Raw genomic sequence first — 27081 nt, 5'->3', positions numbered from 1 at the left:
CTGGTGATGTTTGGATAAAAGAAGGGGAAGGAAAGAAGTGAGACAGAAGCAGATAATCCACAAATAAATCTCTCACTCCCTGCAGGAGAAAAAGCAGAGGAAAAAGCCTTAAGCAACCATATCCCACAACAGATCTGACACATATGTTAGCATCTCCAGAAAGAGTGGAGGAACACACCTACCGTTCTGGCAAGCACACTCCAGCAAAGGCACAGCTGCTCAGGCCCTCCCTGACCCTCCTCCCAATAACAAAGCACATTAATTATTACTATTGTTATTATTAAAATGAGCTGTGAAGAACTAAAAGGAGGAATGGAGGGCTAAAAGGAGGAATGGGCCTTCCAGGGGCAGGCAACCCCTCTCCGCTGCTTGTTCACAAAGCGTCACATTTGGCAAGTTCCTCATAAACAACCAAATCCCTAAACGCTACCCCAATATACGAGACGGCCAACCTGCGCACTAAGCCCAAAACTTTTTGAGGGTCTCAATTCATGCAGAAAATGTTCCGATTGTCACCAACACTCATACACGAAACTCTCGACAGCTTAGGCTGCGGTAGCCCTCAGATCCCTAGCTAATTCCTGGAATAATCTTTTTCTTTATTTTTAAATGTTGGCAACTACGCCAACACGCTGAGCACTTCAAGACGACTGTTGTAAAACACAAACCAGTTTGCTTCGGATGCTGCCCCACCAGCCCCTCCTCTTTAAAGGAAGAGCTCAATTAAGTCGGGAACTTTTCTTCTGAATGATTTCAAACGTGGGTTTTTTTTCATTGTGGTCGGATCTCAGTTAGTGTAATTGCTATTTATATCAAAGCATTAAAAGTTCTGGTTATGGGGTTTATTAGAAAAGCAAGATGTGTTTTTAATGCTTAAAAAAAAAAAACCACAACAAAATACTCTGTAGCACTATTTTACCCTGTATTTGCATACCACATGTTCAACAACAACAACAAAAAGAGTATTTTACAAAGTTAAAAATCTGAAAAATATCACTGAAGTAGCAGCTCCTACAGTTTGCTAGCAGGAAAAACGCTTTCGTGCCAGGTTGAGGTGACTCTCACAAGTGACATGTGTTAGCTTCGGGATTTCGGAGAAAAAAATATATATATTGTAAACTAAAATACAACATACAAGACAAACACTTACAATATCTCTTTATTAGCAAAAATGCAATTTTAAACGTGAAAAAAAAACTGTCGGAAAACTGCTAGAAATCCTCCATGTAACGTTCCCTTGAAGAGCAGAAGGGAGAAGGGAGAACACCTTCTCCCGAAGGCCGCTAAGTGATGCACGGCCACGAACTCTCGTTGGGAACAAACCCCAACTTTCCCCCAACTTCCCCCTTTCCCGCGGCGCTTCCCGCTCCCCGGGGCAGGCGAGGCCGGGGATGCCCGCGTGCCGCCTCCCCCCGCCCCTTGGGACCCCATTTCCCTGCGCTACCTCTGCCCAGGTCAGGGATGGACGGCTGTCGAATTCCCCGAGGAATAAAAAGAAGAGGGGGGGGAAGAGGGAAAAAACCCACCGCCCGCAACAAAACGACCCCCCGGAGCCCTTTCCTGCCGAGCAGCGGGTGCCAAGCGAGGGCTGGTCGCCCCACGGGAAGGTCAGGGCACCCCGGCCGGGCCGGGAGAACGGAGCGGCGCGCGGAAGGGGCCGGCTGGCGCAGCCTGGCCGGCTGCCCGACGGGCGGGATTGTTGAAAGGCCATAGATAGCTCCTGGCAGCCAAGAGGGGGGAAAATATTTTGGTCACGTGCCGCCGCACGAACTCACTAGTTCGCTTCGCGTGCGAAACTTCCACCGATTTGCCACCGGCCCCCGGAACCCAGCCCGCTCCCTCCTCTCCTCCCCCGGGAAAGCTCCTTCGCCAGGCAGCGCTTCTGCGGGCTGGGAATTCCTCAGTGGAAGCAAAACTTCAGCCTGAAACAGATCCCGGGAACAGAAGGCAACCAGCTCCCAGCGATCCATACGTTCCCGGTACTTTCACCACCGCGGAATGCGGGGCAGAAATTCACCTTTCTGCCTACGGGAAGGAAGGACTTCCAAATGGAAGTACAAATGCCGAGTAAAATCATCTTGCTGTTGCTGGTGCACAACTAAAGCTGCCTCAAACGTCACCTACCTGTGTTTTTCCAGAAATATTTCCTTAAACACTCTTTATCTATGACCATCTGTAAATATCTTAAAACGGCGACGGCTTTAAAGAACACGCTCATTTTTCTTGAGTTGGGAATTTCAAGCAGCTAAGAAACACTGACTTTTTTAAAAAAAATAAATAAATAAATCACAAAAGTACGATTATTTTCCACAAAACATGCCCGAAAGTAAAACATCAATACTACCACTTCATATAAACAGAATATCCAAAATATTCACAACATAAATTGACACACAAAGAAATACAGAACCCCATACATTCCACCCAAATCAAAGGCTGCAAATAAACCAACATATTCCTTTGATGCTGTCAAAACAAACCTCCTTATCTTTATTTTTAACTTTAAAAGAATAAAATTTAAGAACTACAAATCCTGTCCTTGTGCTTTCAAAAGAAATTTTCAGAGCTGATGTCTCAGTATCTTGCTTACAAACAAGTAAGCCTGACAAGCTAAGCAAATAACATTATCCATGTTGGGAACACCTAGTCTCAGATCCCGTTGAAACAAGGCGAGAGAGGAAGGCACAGCTCAGGCTGGATAGAACTTCACACACAGCAAGTACTTAGGCTGCCTATTTATTCTGCACGACACGGTTCTTAAAACTGCATCTCAAACTCAAATAATTAAATAAGGCAAATATTTTTCCTTATTTTAACACAGGGAACCTGAGATACCCAATAGCGAAACCAGCTGCCTTAAGATCATGCAGTCAGCTATCCAGAATTTCTGCACCAGCCCTCCACTAACACCATTTTCCTGAAGCCACATCATTTACTTAGCGAGGCAGAATTCACTGCTTTGTGTAAAGAAGGCACTATTCCACTTCAATCAATCTGTGAATTAAGCCATGTCCACACTGGGAACGGCACACATGACTGCAATTATGTTTTAAAACAGGATCTCTCCTTTTGGGATTTTCTGAACCAATTGTCTTTCTTTACTCAAACAAACAAAAAAAAAAAAAACCCCAAAAAACCAACCGTGCTTAAACTTGCAGTCCTTCTGCACAAGCCAGCTGTACCAGGGCTTGTGCTGCAGCCACGCAGCCCCCTTTTTCCTGCACAACACGGATCACGCTGTTAAAACGCGACCGAAACGCGCTGCGTGAAAAACCCAGCAAGTCACCTCTGTCGTAACAGCCGGACCTGTAAACCCTCCGGAGAGGCTTCCGAAAAAGGCGATTCTTTTGCCAGGGCACACACACTGCCACCCAACAGCAAGCGAAATACAAACGGGTTTGCCACAGCCCTTATTAGCCAAAGGATGCAATTAATTCCCTGAACCCAACCACTACGCAGCTTCAACAACAGAACTTCACAGACCTGGCCACGTGGTCTCCAAAGGGCAAATAAATTGATTCAGTAACTCGGCAGAATCAAAACCGTTTTGTAACTAACACAGGTTAAAAGTTACTCGCAGCCAACAGAAACTCCAGCTACACAAGATTTTTTTTTTTTTGAAGCAAGAAGATACCTAAAATAAATTCCAAACAAGGCTCTCAGGAAAAAAAAAAAAAATCCTGAGTGTAACAGCTTAGAGTAGAAGCTTACAAGATCCTGTTAGTGACATAACTAACACTACTTCCTAAAAAAAATAAAAAGGGGGGATTATACATTAAGAGTTTTTTTCCATTTTCATTAATATTATTCTTTAGCAAAAGAAAATAAGTAACCAAGAAAAAAAAACATGCACATCTAATTTTTTTTTTTTTTAAAAAAAAGGCAGAAAAAAATTAGCAGAAAATTCCTTCCCCACAATGGTCAGAAAGGGACTGGTGGGGCTGGCAGGGGAGATCAGTGACGCAGCCCTACAGATGGAAGTGTCAGAGGGCCTACCACTCAGACAGATGTCTTCATCAACAATTACCAGATCACAAACCTAAATTCAGCATCTTTTCAAGCCTGAGAAGGTTACAAGCAGGGGGGAAGGCAGGGCACATCAGTGAATTCTTAAAAGCAAAAACATCGTTTGGCAATTGAACAAGTTCAGGTGCGAAAGATTAACTAACTAATAGTTCTTGAAATGGGAGGCAGGAAACTAATAAATAGAGGACATACTTCCACGCACGCTCAGTCCTCCCGATATCCTTGCTAAACCCACCATGAGTCAAACGTGAGAAGTACCATCCCAGGAGATGAAACACGGACACAGCTCTGTACTGAAAGCAACTCCTTACACACGCTGCAGAACCATGGAACTGTTTTCTACCCACGAACTGGTCGCTGCCCGTCCCGAAATTCAGCCGCCTTACGGCTTGGTTTGGTGGTTTATCATGAAATCAGCTGTACATGGAATACAAACACACAACGTATCGACACCCTTTCAAGCCGTACCCACCGAAAACTTTATTATGCAGATTTCGCATTGGTTTTAATAAACATAAATGAAACACTTTGTGAACGGCATCAGGATAATGATGTTTGGTTACGTAATTTTCTAAACAGTTGCAGGTGCCTTCAGACCAAGTAAGCTACCTGTACAGGGAACACCAAGCTTGCTAAAGGGTACTTCATATGCAGTAAGAACAACAACCTCTACGAAAAGCGACCTCTAAATGAGACACAACAATTGTGATTTCTGCATCGAATCTATTCGCTTGAACAATGAAGACAACTTATCTGCCAGATAACACAACCGGACGCCGGCTGTAAGGTGGTGGAGGGACGTGGTGGTGGTAAGGAGGCCCGCACCCCCCAGCACGAAATTGCGCTGGGTACGTCACACCCACCAGAAGGCGAGCTCTGCAACACCAGCTAAGCTCCTGGGCACTCCTTCAACCCAACCATCCTCACAGTTTAATTTCTACAAGAAATCCAGTGACTTTATATAGATGACATTGAGTACGTGACGACAAAACAGGGCGAGGAACGCTTGATTTCCAGACGACAGTGCCTTTAGTTTGAGGTGAGCACACTGACACAGCAGACAAATCCCTCGTTTCGCTCAGTCATTTGTCTGAGCGGATGCCTGCTAAGCTTAAATTCTCCCGCAACAGAATGTGTTCACAGTAAGCCTGGATTTATTCAAAAGCTGAAGTTTACGGCGCCAAGACCCTATTTATTTCTCGGAGACCTCTGTTTGCAGCGCCAAGGTGTGCCTGCCTGAAGGAAGGTGGATGTTACGTGCTCCAGCCTTCCCACCCTGTACAACAGGAAGAATCGTCTCTTACTCCAGTGCCATGCACATTAGGAAGACAGCGTAAAGATCAAGCATACTTGGGACATTGCTCCTGAGAAAATAAAGGTAGTTAAAAGCAATCCTGCACAAATTAGCCATTCGCTGTCCCCAGAATGCACTGTTCATAAATGACACGTATCTTGGGATACATCCATCCCTGAGGATTCATCCAACCACCCGGGATGGGTTTGGCCCTCTTGGAGCTGACATGCTCCTGGTGGATCACTCGATGCCACGCTCTCAGAACTGGAAGTACAACAAGAGAAATCCTCTGGCCCACCTGCAACACAAACACCGCAGCACTGTGCCAGCAAATCAGCATTTGTGTGCAAAACCCAACAGGAATACCTGGCTAGAGGGAAAATTCAAAAGGCAACCTGATGATCTGAACAGCAAAACATACATCAGATGTACAGAAACCTTTCAAGTTTATGAAAAAAATAATATTTATATCTATTAATAAGTAGGTCTTCTTTAAAATAAATTTTACTCCAATACCATTGGCTCCACAAGATTTTCATGTATTCCATTTATTTGCTTCTCTCAGCACCAAGCAATACAAAAACAACACTGCTTAGTACCACTTTTCTATTACTGGCTTTCAAAACAAATTTGAAAACCACTAAGGTATACTTTTAATTTAAGTTTAATTAAAGTCTTCATTCAATCCTACCAAAACATGTATTTAGCACTATGTAAATAGCCCCAAAATTGAAAGAAAAAAGTTTTTTTTCCCAAGTATCTTAATAATCACAATTCTAAAATACATTCCAGCAAGTTAGCCTACCACAAACACGCTACTGAAATTCTGCAGCCTTGAGCATGCATGCACAGCGAGTGTGGCAACACTACTTTACATATCCACAGAGAACCTTCAAAGCCTCCCAATAAATGGCACATTTTGAAAAAGTACGGAAATGTGACTAGTTAGGACACAGGTACAATCTTAAGGACATCAGGATAAATAAGCTACTGCCACTCTCACGTTAACAATGAGACTTCAAAATACCTGTGATAAAATATTTGAGGGGCAAAAGTAAGAAAGACCTATCAGTAGCTACTGAAACTCGTTTTCACTGCACGAATTTCATCTAGTTTTAACTAAGACAGAATTTCAGAATGAAACAGCATCACGTAACAGACCACGCGCAGTAATTTCAAAAATTTTATGTTACATATGCAACCAGAAATTTCAGAGCAACGGATTCAATGCCTTAGTTTTCATCCCCACAGATCTGAATCGGAATGCCAAAAAGAGAGTAACGGAGTGCTCAGCTGTAGAATCCCGACACGACGGAGGGAGTAACACAGCAGACAGGTTTGTGTCTCTCTTTCTTTATTGTATCTTGTACACAGGGTGCTGCTGTTCAGCATGTAGGCAGAGCGCTACTACAGAAACCAATAACTGCACGCCAAACCACAAAGTGTCAAATACACGGTCATAATATATATATAGATGCTACTAAGTGAGAATATTGCTATTTACTACTTCTAAATAGAAGCTATGTGGATACTAAACTGTTTATTCGAAAATGCACAGGGAAAAATATATTTTATTCTCCTATTGAGACATCAAGAATCTATTCACCACAGTAACAGCTGTTTAATGGCCTTCAGGCACAGGACACGATTCTGCAGCCCTGGCTTAGCCAGAACTCCCAGCACGGGCAATCTATCTGGCATTAAAAGAGCTGCAGAATCAGGCACATTCTGAGTTTCTCCACTGAAAAACAAACGACTGACAGACACACAAACTCAGGGCGGCTCGTCGGATTTTTTTTCCTAACACTTGCTACATACCTTACACCTGAAAAGACCCAGGTTGTCTCTTTGTGTATGTAAATCTCACCCACGTGCACACAGATGTGCATAAAGCACACACACAGAGGCCAGCTCACGGGTTAAGCTGCTGCAGTGCAAATCAGAAGCGAAGAATAAAAGGAGCCTCGGGACTCTAAATATCTCTACACTGCCAAGGAATTAATCAATAATCAAAACAGCTGAACGACAAGGTACTGTACGAGCATCACACAACTCCTCCACGATCAAACGTGTCCGCGTGAGCGACATCCATCTGCTTTGAAAACGTGTGTTTCTTCGGGAGCAAAGGGGCCTCTTTCCCGAGCTCACGTCTCGTCTCACGACTGGGCAAGGCGGTTCAGCGAAATGGAAGCAAAATCTTCTGAAATAATTTAACAGGCTGGACAAAGACAGAAGTCGGCTCAGAGCGGGACGCCACGGTTCTGCACGTTACAAAAATCACCCATGCTGAGGCAGGAATTTCCTGAGCAAGTATCTCGGAGGTCGTAGCCCACCGACGGTCCTTTTTCTCTGCCGGCAGCACGATAGTTTTATAGGAGCAGGGGCCAATCATCAGCTGCTTTGCAAAGGCACATGACAAGGGGGTATATTCGAACGTATATACACATATACATCATGTACACACAGAGGGTTGCAAAAAAAAAAAAAACAGAAGCCTTCTGTTCCAATGCTGGACTGAGTATTCCGTTTTTCTCTTTCAAAAACCAATCCATTTCTCCACTTAATGATACGGCATGCACGGAGATTGACACGTGGGAATTAAAACCAAAAAAACAACGCACAAAAATAGTTTTGTTCTGTAAGCCGAGGGGAAGCGTTTGTTTTTTATTTGACACAATCTATTTTACACGTTAAAAAATGCTAATTTAAAATCTAAGAAAATTTCTTATCTCAGTCACTTACTGGTCAGATGGAAAAACTGTAATATAAAGAAGACAGATGACTTGCCTTTATGACAATTATTTTGAGGAAAAAATAATAATAATTTTAAAAAAAAAATCAAAGAAATCGTGCCCTTGCCAGACTATTCTGTCTAAGCTGCAGCCTAGTTCTTACTGTACAAAAAACAAAAAAATAAATACAAGAAATCTGTGAGAGAGGACGTAAACCCATAAATATAAGGAAGTATTTCTAAGGGTCATACGGAGGACATGACGAATTTACTTTCGCTCCTCCAATAAAAATAAAATAGTTTAAACAATTTCTGCCATGAAGAACTAGCACTCTGAACTAACATGCACCGTGCCTACCTGACGACGATTTTCCTAGCTTTTAAAGCCGTAATTCTAAGCTACCTGTATTTAAAAGCAAGCAGGCAATGCAAATATTTTTACATTAATTACAAAAGGTTATGCATACGAAGCCTCATTACCGTACGGCTTGCAATGACCCTTTTAACCGTGCAAATTAAAAAAGGTAAAAATTAACACTCACAGAAAAAAAAAAAAAATTTACTTCCCTGGAAGAAACAGATAGGAAATGGAATCAAAACTAAAAATGTGACAGGAGCGGTCTGTTGGAAGCAGACAAACACGCGTTCAGCCAGCCCATCCAAGGTTTCTATTACCATTTTTTCGGGATTAATACACCTTTCACAACATCAAGCGATGTTTTCGCCAGGTTCTGCTCATTTTACGGGCAGACCCAGCCTTTTGAGGATCCCAAAGCGCACACCTGCCCGCCCTCGCTGTTAGAAGCTGTTAAAAGATTTAACAGTTCTTAACAGAAAGATCTGGTTGAAGGGGAGAGAAGCCCATAAAATCCTAACGCACTACTCCATTTAACGCAACCCACTTTCCTACCGAGAATCCCAGCCTAATCTCACCCTGGCGGAGAAAAATAATGAGATCAACAATTCCCGGTGCTCCCGGAAGGATCCTAACCCAGTTCGAAGGCGAAAGCCCCTTTCCCCCCGCACGGGGCTGGTGGAACGAGCGCACCCGACGGAACGGCTCCTTTTTCCCTTTCCCTACGACGCGCGGCGTTTGCTCCCCCGCGGCAGCTCCCCGCAAACCGGGTTTGTGTTTTTTTTTTTTTTTTTTTTAGAGGCACGCACAGGCAGCAAGCTAACAGAAATTTAATGAAATTAGTATTCGGATTACATCTTTGGGGTTGTTTGGGTTTTGGTTTTGTTTTTTTTTTTTAGGAAAATCTAATCCCTTGCATAACCCCCGCAAACTGCAACATCACAAAACGTTTTCAGAGGCGCGAGCGCAACTCGGAATCCCGAATGCTCGCCCAAGCGCTGTTATTACGATACACCCCTGCCGCCTCCAATTACCATAGAATTAAAAAAAAAAAATTTTTTTTAATAAATAAATAAATAAATAAATAAATGGATGCCCAGAGAAACCACGCCATCAAACCGAACCGGATGAGGGCGGGAAGGGGGGTGGGGGGGGGGGGGGAATGCCCCCTGGCTTTTCGCGGCGGCCGGCAGGGTGGGTGCCGGGGCCGTGAGTGCGCCCCTTCCCCCCCCCGCCCCCGCCGTGCCGGTGCCGGTGCCGCTCGCGGCGGGCCCGCCGTGCCCGCGCAGCGCCTCTATTTACATCAGCGGCGCGCGGTGCCCGGCGGCAGCGGGCAGCCAATCAGGCGGCAGCGGAGATGTCAGCTCGGAGGCAGCTGTCTGGCGACGGCCGCAGCCCGTTTACCTCCACAATTCAAACTCCCGACCTGGCGGGGGAGGCCCGCCCGCTCCTCGCCACCGGCCCCGCCGCCGGGGACCGGCCTCCCGGCTCCCCGCGCCCGCCCCGGAAAGGCGCTGCGCCGCGGCCCCGCGATCATCGCGCCTGTCTGTCTGTCTGTCTGTCTGTCGATCGATCGATCGAGCGGCGGAGCGGCCGCGCTGGAGCAGCGCGGTGCGGGTGGGGGTGGCGGCCCGCGCCGTGCCCGCGCCCCTTTGCTGACGCCACGGACTTTTCCTTCTTTTTTTTTTTTTTTTTTTTTTTTGTGTGTGTGTGTTATTTTCTTTTCTTTTTTTTTTTTTTTTTTCCGCCCCCCCGCTTTGGATTTCCGCGTGTGTTCGGGGAGAGAAACGTAGTGACCCGCTGGCGGGCGAGTCCCCTTCGGGTCGCCGGCCCGAGGCGCCCCACGCGCCCCGGCCCGCGCCCGCGCGCGCACACGGACGGACGGACGGACACGCACACACGCGCGCGCGCTCTTCCCGCAGGGAAAAAGGAGCCGCGCTCGCTCCGCGGGTCTCACTGCGGTAACTCCGCCAGCGACAAAACTCATTTGGGAAGAGCGCGCGAGGGCGCAACTCGCGCTGTCCGAAAGAATAACAGGTTAAACAGCGAGAAGAAAAACAAAAGCGAGGGGGAAAAAAAAAGGAGAAAAAAAAAAAAAAAAGCCCCGTGAAAGACACTGGACGTTCTCCCCCGGGAGCCCCCCGGGCCCGACACTCCGGTTACAAAATCCGCCCCCCCGCCCCCGTCCCGAGCTGCCTGTCCTCCGGGCCCTGCGCCTCTCGGTCGCTGTTCCAAAGTGGAGGGGAGAAAAAAAAAAAAAAAAAATTAATTGGGTTTGAGAACAACCTAATTTCGGCTGCGAAACCCGCGCCCCGGTGCCTCCAGCCCCAGCGGGGCCGCGCATTGTGCGCTGCTCACCCTTCCTGGGGAGGCAGCCAGGAGCAGAACTGGCCCGGAGGAGGGCGGGGGGGGGGGGAGGGGGGGGTAGGGAAAAAAAAAAAAGAAAAAGAAAAAAGAAAGGAAAAAAAAAAAAGAGAGAGGGGGTTGGGAGGGGGGGGAAAGGGAAAAAAGTGAATTCTAAAGAAACTAAGACCCCGACACGAGTGGCACGGAGCCGTCATGAACCGAGCGCGGGGGGTTACCTGGGTCCTGCTGATGGCCTGCCCGGTGTTCCCAGGGCTCATCGCCGGGTGACTCCTTTGTTGTGCCGCTGCCCAGGCCGGGTTCGCCGCTCCGTACTGGGCGCCCATGTCCTTGCCCATGCCCATGCCCGCCGCTGCCTGCTGGCTTCCCGGGGCGGCCGCCGCTGCCGGGGGCTGGGGCTGCGGCGGTGGCGGGGCGCTGGGGCTGCTGTAGTCGGGGTAGCTGCTGCCGTAGCTCCGCATCATGGGGCTGGGGGACGTGAGCAGCTGGTTCAAGGTAGGGGTGGCCCCGGACGGGTGCTGGTTCTGCCCGGAGAACCGCGCGAAGCCGCCGGCCGCCGCGCCGGCAGCAGCCTTGCCGAGGCCGGCCCCGCCGCCGGGGCCCATCATCATGCCGCCGCCCGCCTGCCGCGGGGAGCTCAGCACCCCGTAGCCCGCCGCCGAGCCCCCGTAGCCGCCGCCGCCGCCAGCCCCGGCGGCCGCCGCCGCCGCCGCCACGGCTCCCGCGCCGCCGCCGCCGCCCGCGCCGCCGCCGCCGCCGCCGGGGCCGCGGCCGTAGCCCGGGTAGTGGTTGTACTGGTTGTTGGGGTAACCTTCGTGGGAGTTTTGCAGGGGGTCCATGCTGTTGGGGGCCGCCGCGGGGTGCATTATCCCCATCCCGGGGCTTTGTTGTCCGCCATGTTGATCAAAGCAAGGCCCGGCGCGGCTCGGCGTAGCGCTGCTGGCAGGGGCAGGGGCAGCGTTGCCATAATAGCTATTGAACTCCGAGACACCCACCGCGGAGGGGCCGCCGCCGCCTCCCCCGCTCCCGCCGCCGCCGCCGCCGCCGCCGAGGCCGCCGCCGCCGCCGCTCCCAGCGCTCGGGGGCGGCTGCTGGGGCTGCTGCTGTCCGCCCAGGGGTCCCAAGCCGGGGTGGTCGTAGCGGCCGCCGATGGGCTCGCCCATCTTGCCGGGCATCTCCTCCTCGTCGGCGCCTTTATTCAGCATTTGCTGCGGCTGCTGGGGGGGCTCGGCCTGAGCGCCCAAAACACTGTCTTTTCCTCCATGTTGCTGCTGCTCCATGTCTGCACTGGGCTGAGCAGCGCCGCCACCGCCACCGCCGTTGTTGTTGCTGCCGCTGCCGCCGCCGAGGCTGCTGTTGTTATTCTGCACGGGATGGTGCTGAGGCGGCGGCTGCTGCGGCGGCGGCGGCGGCGGGAATTGATTTAGCTGCTGCTGTAGTGCATGGTGGTGGTGGTGGTGGTGGTGCGGGTGGTGGGCATGGTGGTGGTGGGCATGGTGATGCGGGTGGTGGGCATGGTGGTGGTGGTGGTGGGGCGGCGCGGCGGGGTGATCGCCTCCGACGCTCTTCAGCTTGTGGTTGGGGAGCAGCCCCGTCTCCATGGCCGAGCTCGGGTTGGAGGAAGAGGAGGAGGAGGAAGAAGAAGACGAAGAAGACGAAGATAACGCCGAGGAGCTTCCACCTTCTTTCAGAGCCGGCTCCGAGGAGGAGCCGCCGCTGGCGTTGTTGTTATTACCGGCGGCAGCGGCGGGAGCCGCGTTATTGGCCATGTTCAGCGGCTCGCCGTGGTGGTGGAGGAGACGGTGATCTACATTATTCACGCTGCCGCCCGCCGGACTCCCCTCTCCGACACCCAGCGCGGGGCCCGGCCCGGGAGCCCCCGCGGCGGCGGCGGCCCCGGCCCCCCCCCGGGCCGCGCTCCGGGCCCGGGCCGCCTGGCAGACTCGGGGCTTTGCCCTTGCTGTTGTTCGCACCCGCCGGAGCCGCTGCGACTTGCGCGGCCATGATCATCGCAACATTGCGAGTCCGGAGAAAATAGTGCTGATAATAGGAACTACCAAAAAAAAAAAAAAAGAAAAAAGAAAAAAAACCTCGACCCCCACACTCAAAAAAAGGGGGGCGAGCAGGGGTGGGGGAGGGAGGGGAGCGGGGCAGAAGAAGCGGCCGGGGAAGGGACTTGGCTGAGCCCAGAGTATCCCCTGCGGAGCGCTCCGCACGCCCCGGACTACCGAAATTCCCCTCCCCGAGTCCGTGGCTGAGATTAGAAATGGGAAGAACGCCTTACGGTCCGCGCCTGTTCCCGCTGGGTGATTTCATGTTGAAAGTTTTTTGTTCGGGTTTAAATGAAACTTTTTTTCTTTTTTTTTTTTTTTTTTTTTTTCCTCCTTTCCTCCCTAACCCGGATATGGGTAAACACACGCCTGGCGGAGCCGCGCCGGCCCAGCATGGCATGAGCGAGCGGGCGAGCCAGCGCCGGCAGCCATCGCCCCCTCCGCCGCGCTCGCTCCCGCCACTCGCAAAACGCGGACTGGACTCGGCGCGGCTCCGGCTCCGGCTCCCCGCCGCGGGCGGCGGGCATGGGGGGGGGGGGGGCGGCCCCTCCGCTGCCCCTGCTCGCGGCCGGGGCCCGCTCGCCGAGGGTCGCGGCCGCCGCGGGGAGCCCTGCGGGCTCGGCGGAGGGGGCCGCTGCGAGCCGCGGGGCCCCGCGGGCCGCCTGGCGCCGCGGGAGGGGCCGGGGGTGCCGCCGGCGGGGCTGCTGCGGCGGGATGGCGGGGGGGGGGGGGGGGGGGGGGCGAGGGGGCAGATGTGTGCAGATGTGCTGGAGCGGAGGAACGGGTCAGAACTTTCGGGGAGCAGCGCGTGGCGCTGGAAAAGCTGTGCGTTGTGTTCCGAGGGCAGGGAAACGTTGGCGAGGTCACGGGAAAACAGGACGGCTTCCACCCCCCCCACTCCCCCCACCCCGAAGATTTATACTGCGTGTGCCGACGGTTATAAAATTTAACCTAAAATTCTGCAGCGGCGGCATCTTTGCAGTTGTCCACATTGTCCAGCTGTCTCCGGATTCTAACGGTCATTTGCACCGAGGATGCTGTTTTACGCAGGGCTGTTTCCAATATGTTCCGGGCACTTATCTGCAGATAAACGGGAGCTGATCGAGGAGAGCGGGACATTTTCGGCCCCGTAATTGTCCCCCAAACAATGTAATTTCCACTACGCACGCGGCACTCATCAGAACGCAGTCACACAAAAACCCAAATACGCAATCCGAGTCACTCTTGCTCCAAATGGAAAGCTGCCGCTGCTGACCTACATTCTCGAAGCGTCTTTCAGAACGGTTCGGAGGGTTTTTATCACCATTTAATACAAATGACACCCCAGTATAAGAAAAGGTGACAGGCACACGTTACGCTCAGCTAACGAAAGCATTTGGCAGATCGAATCCTTGGGTATCAACGTAGCAAAGTGGGGCGTTGGCAAACGTTTTGAGCCTCATCGGGGGCGAAACCACGCGGGTTTTAATTAATATATTGAGGCGCTCTGGTAAAGGTAAGCACGTTTTCCAATTGCAAAATGGGTAAACAGGAGGTTCAATAATAGTGGCAGAGAAAAACGCAGCGTATCAAGAACGATGCTGTCATGAGTAGGCAGGCTTTCTCGAATCCGCTGTGAAAACATTAAAGAGCAGAAGCTTCATGCTATAATGCTGAATTACATGCAAAGATTATTGATAACAGTGTGGTTCCAGTGTCTATTAATTTTAGTTCTGTCTGAAAAGTCAGAAATATTCCCATTTCCATTATGGAGTTAGTTTTGAAAAGTCTCGGTGCTCGTCAAGTAAATCTTGCTAATACTTCCAATACAATTGTATTTTTCTCTTTTTTTTTTTTTTTTTTTTTTTGGTACTCTTTGCAAGTGCAAAAATGTTATATGGCTTGTTGAAAAACATAGAGCGGGAAAAAAACTGGTGAGTAATTCTAGTGGGGGGAATGAGGTTCATACCCAAGGGTCATTACAGTCCGTAACGACAACAAATTGCAGCTCTATGCAAACTGCTAGAAAGGGGTATATCATCCTTGTAGGAGAGAGAATAACAGAACCGTGAGATGAATTCATGCCAAATCATTCATCAGCTTTTGCCAAGAGAATACTACATCTTTGTTAGTGAGCCTTTTTGACATTTTCTCCTGGATTTTCTTCTTTTCTATATTCAAATGCGCGCTAATTATACGCATTAAACCACATAAGTTGATTTTTTGAAGTCTTTCATATGCAAATATAAATATAGATGTCTACTTGTGTGTATTTATTTACATGTGTAAAATAAAATAAAATAGCAAATCAATTACGCATTCATACTTTATAAGATTTTACATTCAGGCAAAAACATATCTATTGAAAATCCGGGAAGATGTACTGATAGCGCCTCTGCCGCGGGTCGCAGTACTTCCTGACTCGCTCCGCAACTCCTCCTGAGCAGGAAAATAACCCGCCAAGTTTAACGCAGATTTACTTGGAAACGTTTTCCCTGGGAAAGGCAAAAAGGACGAGGCTTTAAACTGAAGAGTTGATACTGCTAACTCCTCTTCCTCCCATTTGCTTCGGCAGCTCGGCCGCAGGATCGGAACGCGGAGGCTGTAAAACAGAGGCCCCAGCACAATGAAATCAGCCTGCTATAAAAGGCACCACATGCCAGTTTTTCCTCCCCATGGCAGATGCCACACCCCAAAGCAGACAGAAGGCACTGCAGTCTGTGCAAGGCAAGCACAACGCAAAGCAACGACCACGGTTCCATCTTCTCCATCGCAAATGATGTTGAAATTCCTTTTGCCATCTTTGCTCAGATGATGAGTGGTCGTGTTTGTTAAATTCCAACGCTCCTTTCCAAAAGCTCTCCTTGTATGCATGAGTTATGAATTTATTATAATATAATGTCAAAAAGCTCTAATTGCCGTGCGTGTTATCTGCTGCGAAATGACTGCATCGATATTTGATATTGCCAGTGCGTGGTTTCAACTTTACTTCCATTATCATGGTTTCTTCAATTTAATTATTTTCTGTAAACCAATGTTGTCCAAGCACAGTTTCTTCCTCTTGATCTTTTTTTCCGACAAATTATAAACTGTGGTGCTCTGGGATCCCTTTCCAGGATAAACAACATCATTTTTTAAACTTACTGCTGGTAATGTGTTTATTCCGTTGGCTACGACATCCGTACAGACCCCCTAGGCCACCCGTCCGTAGCTCGACCCCATGGAAGTGGGGCGCCTTTCCCAGCAGCACGGCAGCCATCCTGCCGTCCGGTCAGAGCAGAGCCTTTGGAATCAAACAAAGAGTAACACTTGAGAGAGATACAGAAAACAAACCGATATTGTAATAGCTCTCAGAGTGTTATTTTACAGGTATAGGGAGACACCGCACTATCTTTATTTTTTTGGGTGAGGAGAACATCCAGTCAGAAGTTCAAGAGCCTGTTGCATCGGACCTGGGTACCCACAAGACTCTGAAAAGTCCCTGTGCACAAAAAAAAAAAAACCTTTTTGTTGGGTCCCTGTTGTGCTTTATGTTTAAATCCACTGCGCGGTTCGACGGAACAGTTGTCAAATTCACCGTAATTCTCAATTTCCTTCTTTTAGATTGGCATTAGACTTAATGAGGAAAAAGAGAGAAGTATGTGGGCTTTTATTAAATTATCACTTCTTTTACTCGTTAAACATCCAGTCGAAATCATTCTGAAGTCAGTGCAAATCTTTTAATTGATTTCAATACGGCACAAATCAGATCACAGGAAAGTAAGCAGCCAGCTCAGAGCTTTGGGTTTACACTTTAGCTCGGTATTTGGAGCTATAGTAACGGGATTTTGCTTTTAAGAGAACCCTTATGTGGTCAACATACAAATATAATATAATATAGTAGTGTTTCCTTTATTGGGCCATATTTACATTCCAGTCACAAATGGAATATGTAAACTATTGCAGTTGATATCCAGATGATAAGCCAGAATCTGTTAGGTGTAAAGCCTGTAGGTAACTGTAATAATTTTTATTTCAGGTAGTCCTAATGAACTTTGAAAAAACACGGTTTATGCCAACAGATTGTGGCCTAAAACATGTCGAGAGTGACACATTCTGCCATTTAATTAAAATCCATTCTTTAGCAGCCACTAATCCTGGGCAATTTAATCAATTCCTTCTGGCAATGTGTAAACAAAAGGACTTCACAACATTACCGTCTCCATCTCGAGAACGTCATCCATGATTTTATTATGGAAAAGCAACATTAGCAGTTTTTTTCCTCGCTGGATTTAGGCCACTTGAATAGAACGTTTCAATACCTCAATTTTACAAATGCGAATCATCTATTGCAGTCAATAAGATCACTCACTTCCCTAAAGTTAAGCCCTGATTAAGTGCTGCTGTGGCCTGGGGCCGCTAGGAAAACCAGCTCTGGAGCCTGCACTTCGGTGAGACAGCAGCCACCCCATTTTGGAAATCAAAACAAAACCTTCCACTTGGCAGTAACAGCAGGGCTTGTTCATTTCTGGGTTTACCCACTGGTGAAATCTGAGCACCTATACTGAATTACACTGATATTTCTGGATCCTATGTACTTGTTTGGGAACATCATTGCATTTTGGAGAAATCCAGGAGAAGGCCAGCCTTCCTTGGATTTAATCATTTCTGGTCCTCTTCATTTATAAATTAGAAAACTTAAGTGGCATTCAGTGCAACAGTGATCACAGAGTTCTCTGCCCACGATTCTTTCCCGTTCTCCTGCCTTTTACAAAGCTTCTTTCTGCCAACGTGCAAGAGACGTGGAAAACCAAAAGAAATATTCCGGAGGCCCTTTCTATCGTCAGCGGGAGCGTGCGGGGCCGAGCGAGACATCGAATAAGCAGTCGGGCTGACAGCACACAGCTCTCTCGCTCGTAAAATAAACCTTAGCTCGAAACGTGCTGAACCGTCCCAGAAAAAAAGAAAGAGCCCTCCTAGTTTTCTTTCCTAAACTTTTCCCGTGGTACAGTTACACATTTTATATATCACAATGCAAATATTACCTGTAGCCTGCAGTATTTATCAACTGCTGTTTCTAGGAAGAGATTGCTGTGGCCTCCATGTCGTCACCAAGAAAAATAATTTGTCTGCAGGATGTTTTCATGTACAGCCAGGAATGCATGGATTTTAATAGGAGATAGCACATTTTTTCCCTTTGCAAACTAAATTTCTTTTCTGTAACTATAGTGTATGTGCAATTCTGAACATTTCTGAGGGTGACAAAATTGTAATTTCGCCTTATGCACTCTATTTCTTACCCATTTCTGTAGTATTTGGCCATTCACAATCTCCAATGCAGCAGCTCTGGGTCTTTTAGCTGGAGCTCCACCTTTCTGCTTTGCTGTAATAGTTTGGAATTCCCTCCTTCCCCCACCTTGTCTTCATTCCCCACCCTTTTACACGTACATGCACGTTCGCTTTCTGGGTAACCCCAAATTCCTGCAGCCCAAGTACAGTCATACTGTATCACTCATACTGTTGCTTTCTCTCCAAACGAATCCTACTCTCCAAGCTCCTCCAAAGTTCACTCCAGTGCCAATTTCCTTCACCCCCTCCGCGCAGGGGACACAAAGTGAACGTTGCTGGTGAAGAGAAAGAGAAGCTGCAAAGGCTGGAAGAGGAGGAGGGAGGAGAGAGGTGGGGGAGGCCAGATGAAATTTTCCTGAGCCTTCTCCATCCCAACCTGGTACACACGATACTTTCCCAAGGGGGCCACTTCCTAGTTTGAGAGCTGTTGCTTTGATACATTTATCTTTTAAACACTCCTGTAAACCCAGAAGTCCAGTTCCTCCCAGTTGGCCATCAAGGAAGCGAAGCACAAGGGACGAACGCCGTGACTGCATGAACATTTCTTGCAGCTGCAGCGCCAGCTCCAGCAGCTCCAGGTGACTGCCATAACCACTGGGCACAGACCTTGGGGGTGCTGATGCTATGGTCTGCGCGGTGGCATGGTGTGGCAGTAACCCAAGACGGGGAGAAAGAAAACTTATTTTTAACCCGATCCTTGCACTGACTCACCCAACGGCCCAACCAGCAACACTGGCGTAACAGGAAGGGGGAAGGGAAGGGGCAGAGCGCACGAGGCCGATACCCGCTTCTTGCTGTATGACCAAGAGGAGGTTTGGAGGCAGGGAGGGATGAAGAGGACCTGTTTAGCCAGCACTACTGCCAAAAGAAATGTATGTCCTAAGATAACAAACAGGTGCTGTCTTCCGAAGCTCAGCTGAGCCAGTGAGGAAAGCTACCGTCCCCATTTTTTGTTGGCATCACCCCTGCCAGACACTGATGCTCCTCCCGTCTGCTGGTACCGTTGCTCGTGTGTGTGTTCCCCAACCCTTGTCAGAATAAACGAGCCAGGTTCCCAGTCTTGCTATTTAAACTATCTGCACGAGCTCAGATCCATTTGCCTGAATGAGATTAGGATGAAATGAGCCCACAGAACTGAGGAGACAGCAGAGGGACAATAAATAGCTGGTGGGTGGCAGGAACCTCTTCAATAAGCACAACTCCTTGTGTGCTGATGGAGCCCATCCACTTAGGCCCTCAGTGTTGGTCACGGTGATGCAGGGACAGTTACACGTCACTGAAGAGTTTACCCATTTTTTGGATGCCTGGCCTAGAGCAGTAAAAGCTCCAGGGTGTGGGGTTTGCCATTTTTTATTTATTTTACCATTACTGCATCACAGGGGTGTTCATTTGCGAAGCTCACGCAGAGCTGTGTGCACATTCCCAGAGCCCAGGCTAGTGTTACGACTGCTGGTCTGTCCCCTTCGCTCCTATGGAGCCTCTGGGCTGCAAGAGCGAGCTAGCGATGTGCCCGAGCGTGCGAGGTGGGAACGGTCCTTGCACAGGAGGCAGCTGGAATGCCCGCCATCTCGAGATTCACAGGCAGAGGCTAACTTGGATGAACAAGTTAGTGTAGTTGGGGACTGAACTGCTGGGGAACAGCACAGGGGAAAGGGACCTGGGGGTCCTGGTGGACAGCAGGATGGCCATGAGCCAGCAATGTGCCCTTGTGGCCAAGAAGGCCAATGGCACCCTGGGGTGTATGAGAAGGGGTGTGGTGAGTAGGTCGAGAGAGGTTCTCCTCCCCCTCTACTCTGCCCTGGTGAGGCCACATCTGGAATATTGTGTCCAGTTCTGGGCCCCTCAGTTCAAGAAGGACAAGGAACTGCTGGAGAGAGTCCAGGGCAGGGCCACAAAGATGATGAAGGGAGTGGAGCATCTCCCTAATGAGGAAAGGCTGAGGGAGCTGGGTCTCTTGAGCTTGGAGAAGAGGAGACTGAGGGGGGACCTCATTCATGTTTATAAATATGGAAAGGGTGACTGTCATGAGGATGGAGCCAGGCTCTTCTCACTGGCATCCAATGACAGGACAAGGGGAAATGGACATAAACTGGAACATAGGAGGTTCTGCTTAAACATGAGGAAGAACTTCTTCCCAGTAAGGGGAACAGAACACTGGAACAGGCTGCCCAGAGAGGTTGTGGAGTCTCCTTCTCTGGAGATGTTCCAAACCCGCCTGGACGCATTCTTGTGTGATGTGATCTAGGTGGTCCTGCTGCGGCAGGGGGATTGGACTAGATGATCCTTTGAGGTCCCTTCCAATCCCTGCCATTCTGTGATTCCGTGACTCCGTGAACATGCTCCATGCACCAGCTGGAGAAGCGTCGGCCGCGGCTTTGCTCCCAGGGAGCCGGCGCAGGAGAAGGCTGCGCTCCTGAGGGTACCGGAGCTGTCGGTTACACACGCAGCCCCCACGGACGTGTTGAACTTGCTCCCGTCCTCAGCAAACAGGACGTCACCACCAACTGCCGTTTGCTCGGGTGCTTCGCTTTCACATCCTCTCTGCCACGACACGTCTGGTTGTCAAAGCCACAATCAAATCCTCGTTACGAGGGCGACGTATTTCTCAAGAAAAGCATCCTGCACGGTTGGCTCCCTGCTTCGGCCAAGCTAAAGCTAACTTAAGCTAAGAGATCTCTTTCTACATCCTAGCTGTAAACTGCTTCTAGACACACAGCTCTAAAACATCTCGGAATGTTACTGTCTAGGCCTGATCCTGGAAACGTTTCCTAACTCATGTAGCCCTTGCTCCTGCTAAGCCGTGAAACTCAGCGACAGACTTGAGCGGCTCACGCGTGGTGAGGATTGCTCTGTTTAAAACATCCGCTTCTTCTTGCTTAAAGTTAAAAAGAAATGTTATTAAAGTTAGAATGACCATTTCATTAATCCAAAATATCATCTAGTTATTTAACAAAGACTTAACGATGTGAGTCATCTGCATTAACAAATCCAGATGCTATAGTCAGAGGCAGCGAAGACTCAGGGACTGACAACAGATTTGCTTTCTACAGTAATTATTTTTTTTGCTATTTGTTTTTCATTCTAAACAGATATACATTTTTTCTCTCTTGGTGGATTTTAGGGAAATTGTAAGTGAACAGAAAAATACCAGATCCTCTCTCTTTTTAGAAAAGTAACATACAAATACTATTAAGATTTTTCTAATCTTGATTTTGCCTTTTCAGCGGACTTCATAAAAAACTGAAATGTGTACATATCATTTTTGCCATGTTACAGCTGTTTTCTTCTCATCCAGGGGCCTGGACAAATGTGGTTTTCATTTAACCACATTTAAATTTAAATTGCCACTCCGTTCTGTGCTGGAGGTAAACTTACTGTGCATATGTCCAAGAAGAAAGGCGGCTAATTTGGGAACCGCTATCCATGGTGATACTCACCAGTCAGGAAATCAGGGACTGCGCTCGTTCTGGGAAAGGCCACATAGTAAAATCTTCAAAATCATCTCGTCTGTTTTGCTCTTCGCTGAAGGGCTGGTCCCCCTGACTGGGAATTTTCAAAGCACCCTGTGACAGAAGAATTCAAGTTCAGCGGGAGCAAAGTGAGGCCAGTGCTAAACACTTTGCCGATTTCATTTTAATACATATCATTTTTATACAGGGATCGTATTTGCACAGCTCAATGGAGCCATGTACTTGAAGAGCACTGCTGATTAATTGGGTTGGTTCAGTACGAATGAATTAGGTGATCTCTATTTTATGTCTGTTTTGAAGTTCACTATTGTGAACTTCACCTCATTCATTGCTCCATCCTGTTTAAAAGACTTATTACTAAATTTACTTGGGCAGGAAAGGGAGTCATTAAAATCACTATGCAAGCCTCCTGAGTGTGGTGGGTTCTGTTACAGATGTATAAATCCAGCTCATTACTCATCTGAGGGGAACTGACTTTCTAGGCAGGCTTTGAAAACAGAGGGATTGTGAGCTGGCAGGTGTGAAAACTGCAATTTTTATGGACCAGACCTGAACCCTCTGTTCCTGGGGTGATGTCTGTACCAGCTTTAAAATTAATCCGCCTCTTTTTGTAAGTATACTGTGTATTTTGCTCCTGTTTTCTCAAAAGACTGCAGACACAACTGATTTCAGTTATTTGGAATATTTATCTCAACCTTCAATAAAAACAAAATCGTATTTCAGTTAGAAATGCAAGAAAGGTGGAACACGTTAGACTTCCCTTTTTGCCTCTTTACTTCCAGTTCAGGAGTTCCTTTATTCAGTCTGATGTTAAATCTACTTGTATTAGAGAATCCCTTTTATCTGAGCAAATCTTATTCCTTAGCAATGAATCTCTGAACATTGTGGGGTGATTGTACAAAGCCATTGCTTTTTCTTTATTGCCCACTAAAGAAACATTTATGATTAAATGGGAAAGGGAACTATCTCATTCTCCTGAGCTGGAGATATTGGACTCAATAATGTCCTTCATACGTGTACGCTCTATTTCAGCTAACCTGTTAGAATTGCAATATAAAATTGTAAATCAATGGCATCAAACACCTGTGAAGATGAGTAAGATTGCAAGCCATTTCTCAGACAGATTTGGAGAAACAGCTCCCAGCCAAGAACTCTTTTACATGTTCTACGGGGTCTGTCCTAAATTACCCCAATAAAGTCACTTGTTATACATCACATCGAGAAAATTGCCGGCTGTCTGATGTCAAGTACTCAGGAACACTATACATAGGGACACTTGGACTTTGAGGTATGTGACAGACAACTGGATGTTAATAAAAACCGAGTTACAGGCTATTCAGCTGGTTATTTGCAGAGCTAAAAATTCAGACTCTTCTTTAATAATGAAAGTGGATTCTTAGGAATTTGTTCAAATCTGCTCTGTTTAGCTGTAACTGCAGAAAGTGCACGCTTCTCTATACGAGGTGTTCCTTTATTGGTGACTTCAGTGAAGGCAGGAATAGTAAAACCCAGCTACTCATAAACACTTTATAGGATAGAAAGAATGAAAGTAAAAAGGAATTTTGTTTGTTTTTCTTGTCTTTCTGTAATCACAATGGTATCTCTTTAAGCTTGTCATCTTCTGCTCAGCTGATTCTCTTGTAAGGGCTTTAATAATATGACTTTAATATGAAGTGTACCTTTGTACCTACAAATACGCATCAGTCAAAACCCCGACTCTCTGTATTTTGCAATAAACTTATTAAGATTTATAGATGTGAAATATCTCCAGACCTAACAAACGCAGAGTTGTTGTTGCCCAGGCATGCTTTTTACCTTTGCAGAGTGGAGATGTGTAAACACTTGGTCACTAGAAAATACAAAATAAAAATATACACCACCCAGCTGATGGTGTTTCAGCCCCACTGACAGAGCTCACAAGTAGGCACTGAGCATGGTTCTGTCACAAGGGTGTTCTCCCTCTCCCTGCAGAGGACACCAGAAGGTGGGGAGGAATATGTCTTAGTGCATCAGATGGTTTGTGCTGCTCTGGAAGCGTGATGGCAGTTCTGCTGCTGGAGAAGGGACTACGGTGTTACCAAGAAGAATGCAGCTAGAAAGAGTCGAAGAATGATGGAGGAAAGGATCACAGAGAGGAGGAACTCCAAGGAGAGGCACCCGCACAGAAGAGGGCATCACAGGGGTCAAAACGTCTTCTTATTGCTCTGGATTCAGTAATGTGAGGCAAAAGTTATAAGCTAGTAAGGAAAACGGTGACTTCTTCACTTGCTATCTTTGAGTTAAAATTAGTTTCTAGAAGATGCTTGCTCATCTATGAATCATGAGGGTTAATTACGTAAAATTGCTCGACCTGTCTTATACCTCAGGTTGTATGACCTAAAGGTATCTTCTGACCTTAAATTTTATGAATCTGCATTAAGTAGCTGTAAGGAAGATCCGGCAGAATAGGATGTTGTTTCACATATTTGAATTACAACGTATATTTGCATCTTCATTTGCATCTTCATTTGCATTTACTGTCTTAAGAGTAACTGTACTGAGTGCAGTTGTGGGACGGAGTTGTCACTCTGAGCTGAGAGGAGGTGAACGTGTGTTCAGAGAGACTAAGATCACGTTTACAGGACTGACACCTACTATCCCAGCTGTAAAGAGATACCAGCCCTGACAGGCATAGCTGTGTCAACAGAAGCCTCTAGTAGAGGCACAGTTGCACCAGTAAAACTATATTTTTACCAGTAAAACTATATTTTTACCAATAATATTTTATGCCAGTGGTGGGAGATGGTTTTATTCTACTAGCAGAAAATACTGTTTTGCCAGTACAGACGTATCCACACTAAACTGCTTAGGATTTTAGAATTCATAGCAAAGCACTCTCATCAATGATTCCTAAACCAATCAATTTTGTTGGCGCTGCCAGAGAAAGGGCATGCAACTGGCCCTGCTAGCTGTCAGCTTCGTGGTACCACACATGACAGTATCTAATAAGGCAAGAGCGCAGAGAGAGTTTCAGGAGAAGTCTAGGCTAAAGCTGTTGACCAAATAGTTTTGTCAGGGAGGAGTGTGAAAAGATCAGGCTGATCGAAGTCGGAAGAAACAATGAGGAACGAAAAAGTTCTTTTTCTAAAATAGTTTCTGTCGTTTGAAGCAAAGGTTTAACAATACTGGCAAAAATTACACTGGAATAAATCGCATTGACCTCATGGGTTTAGTAATTGCAGCTATACTGGAAAATCCTTTGTGGTGTAAACTAGCTCTGAGAAGAGACCCTAGGGGAAAAGGTGAAGGGTGATAAGTTAGCACTCCATCCAGGAGTAGGGAACGAGGAGAGAATTTGGTCTGTAAGTGTAGACCAGATGCACCAGCCCTGATCGGACTGCGTGACCCACTTGCAAGCCTTGCCTGTGCAAAATGCGGGTGTTACTCCCTCTTCATCGGTGCTCATGGGCTCCATTTCCAGGGAGTTCCTGGGATGTGGGTGTGCACAGCTTTAGCATCAGCCTAGCAGATGCAGTCTCTAGGGAGCTGGTGCAGTTCTTGCTTTTCACAGTTCATGTCTAGGTGCTGCATATTTTGGAAAGGCATGGCCACTGATCAGCGTTTACTCCACCTTAATAAAGTTTTGCAATATTCCATGTCCTGACTTCCCTCCTCGCTCCCCCCAGCAAACTCCTTTACGCCTTCCAGTGCTCTAACACAGCTTTTCTCCTGCACTGTTTCTGCAGCGTTAGCAGTGATTCTCCTGGGCAAAATGGCACCTGGCTGCACGCTAGAGCTTTCCCTGCATTTGCACCGCTCACACCTCAGCCCTTCTCCTCACCCAGGAACAGCACTCACGGGCTGAACCTCGGGGCATTCAGAAGCAATTTAGAGGTGACTGTGGAAATGATTGTCGGGAAAGCGTTTTCAAGCAAGGGAGGGCATGTGGGGAGCCTGGGGTGAGGGGTTTGGGGAAGCAAAGCACCCCGGCTGCTCCTTGTCTCTCTCCCTGTTAGGGCAGTATTTTAGCCCAGCCATTCCGTAGCCGCTCTGGGAGACACACCGATTGCTGCAACATCCCTCTTGCGGTGTTGTGCCATTCGTGCCTCCCGGTGCTGCTCACAGCGCTCACCCACCACAGGGCTTCCCTCCTCCTCATTTCCAGCATCACAGCTCTGACTCTTCCCTCGCCCATCCCACCATCGCTCCTGTTGCTTGGAGCCCCGTCGCAGCTGCCAGTCCCACACGCGGGCATCCCACGCGGGGCGCTTCGTTTCGCTCCTCGTCTGGGAAGACACGAGGGACCAGCAGCCAGGCGGGAAGGCGAGAGATCCGTGAGGGCTGCAGGCACAGCTAGAGGCTGGGAGAAGCGGAGGAACGGAGAAAACCATTCCAGCCCCTGCTCCGAGGTTGCGCCTCGTGCCTCGGAAAGAGGGAGACGCCTGGCAGGGCCGTGCCACATGGCGCCGGGGGCAAGCGGCCGCCAGCGGGGACTGCAGCGCCATGCGGCCCCTCGCCAGGCAGAATTTCGGCCCATTTGCGAGGGAAAGAGCCGCAGACGCTGCTCCGCCAGAGCGGCGCGCGCTTCTGCTGGCATGCAAGAGGGCGATGAGAGAAATAAAAAAGCCGCAATGGCTGAAACAGTGAATTCCGGCATCACTTACAGTCGTGCGTTGCAAATTTGCTCCGCAGAGAATGTCACTTCAACACAGAGATTTTGAGAGCGCGAACAACGCAGATCCCAGACCGCCGTAACAGGCTTAATCGGTGAGGAAGTATTTATGTGGAACCCTGAGCTTGGCGGGTAAATACACACGTACCTTTAAATGAGTTCAGTCCGGCGCAGCACAACTGCCCCGAATCTGGCGCTATTTATAACGAGCCCGGAACACTATAATTTATTCTTTATAGAAACAATAAATTACCCGAAAAGAGCCCCCGGGCCGGCGACAGGAGCCGGCCGGCCACGCGGCGGCCGCGCCGCGCCCTCCGCCCAGCGCCATCTTGCGGCGGCGCCGCGGAGCGCGGGCCGCGCTGCCCGCCGGGAGCGGCAGCCATGTCGCGCACCGGCGGCGGCGGGCGGCGCGGGGAGGCGCCTCCCCGCCGGCTCCTCCTCCTTGTCCCCGCCGGTCGGTCGGTCCTTCGTTCCTCACACATGTCCCGCCGTGCTCGGAGCGGGCGAGAGCTGGAGCGCTGAGTGGGTGTTGGACGTTCACCTGCTTTTCGTGTTCTTTCCAGCCCGGCAGCCCGGTGCCGCTGGAGCTGTGGGGCTGTGTGGTGGCTTGTGCCACCCGCTGCTCTGGTGACGCTGGCTTCCAGCGCTGGTTTTTTGGGAGAGGGTTTTTCCGTGCGGCTCTACGTGTGTACCTCTTGTTCTGATCAGAAGTAAGCGTTGTTCTGAAAGGGGCGCCGTGTCAGGGCCGCGGCACGGCGCTCGGCAAACCTGTTGCCTGCGGAGAAGCGCTTGCAGGAGTAGGAGCTGCTATAAATCACACGGTTACTCT

The 27081-nt window shown here is 48.7% G+C and overlaps 1 protein-coding gene across 9 annotated transcripts in view; it reads right to left on the bottom strand.

The window, feature by feature from the left end:
• Positions 1 to 12774, bottom strand: part of ARID1B (AT-rich interaction domain 1B) — a 358666-nt gene extending 345892 nt beyond the window's left edge. For 7 of the 9 annotated variants that reach the window (XM_086631997.1, XM_086632001.1, XM_086631996.1 and 4 more), the window contains exons 1-2: positions 11857 to 12539; positions 10989 to 11793 (exon numbers count right to left, since the gene is read on the bottom strand). In XM_086631997.1, coding sequence (XP_086488123.1) covers positions 10989 to 11793; positions 11857 to 12539 — 1488 coding nt within the window. Of the gene's footprint in view, positions 1 to 10988; positions 12614 to 12686 lie in introns of those variants that run through there. The other 2 variants (XM_086631993.1, XM_086631994.1) reach the window with 2 other exon arrangements.
• Positions 12775 to 27081: the final 14307 nt, after the last annotated feature.

The sequence above is a fragment of the Tauraco erythrolophus genome, chromosome 2 (assembly GCF_009769465.1).
Source record: "Tauraco erythrolophus isolate bTauEry1 chromosome 2, bTauEry1.pri, whole genome shotgun sequence".
In the NCBI taxonomy this organism is placed as follows: domain Eukaryota; kingdom Metazoa; phylum Chordata; class Aves; order Musophagiformes; family Musophagidae; genus Tauraco; species Tauraco erythrolophus.
This window is presented reverse-complemented; position numbering and strand designations above follow the sequence as displayed.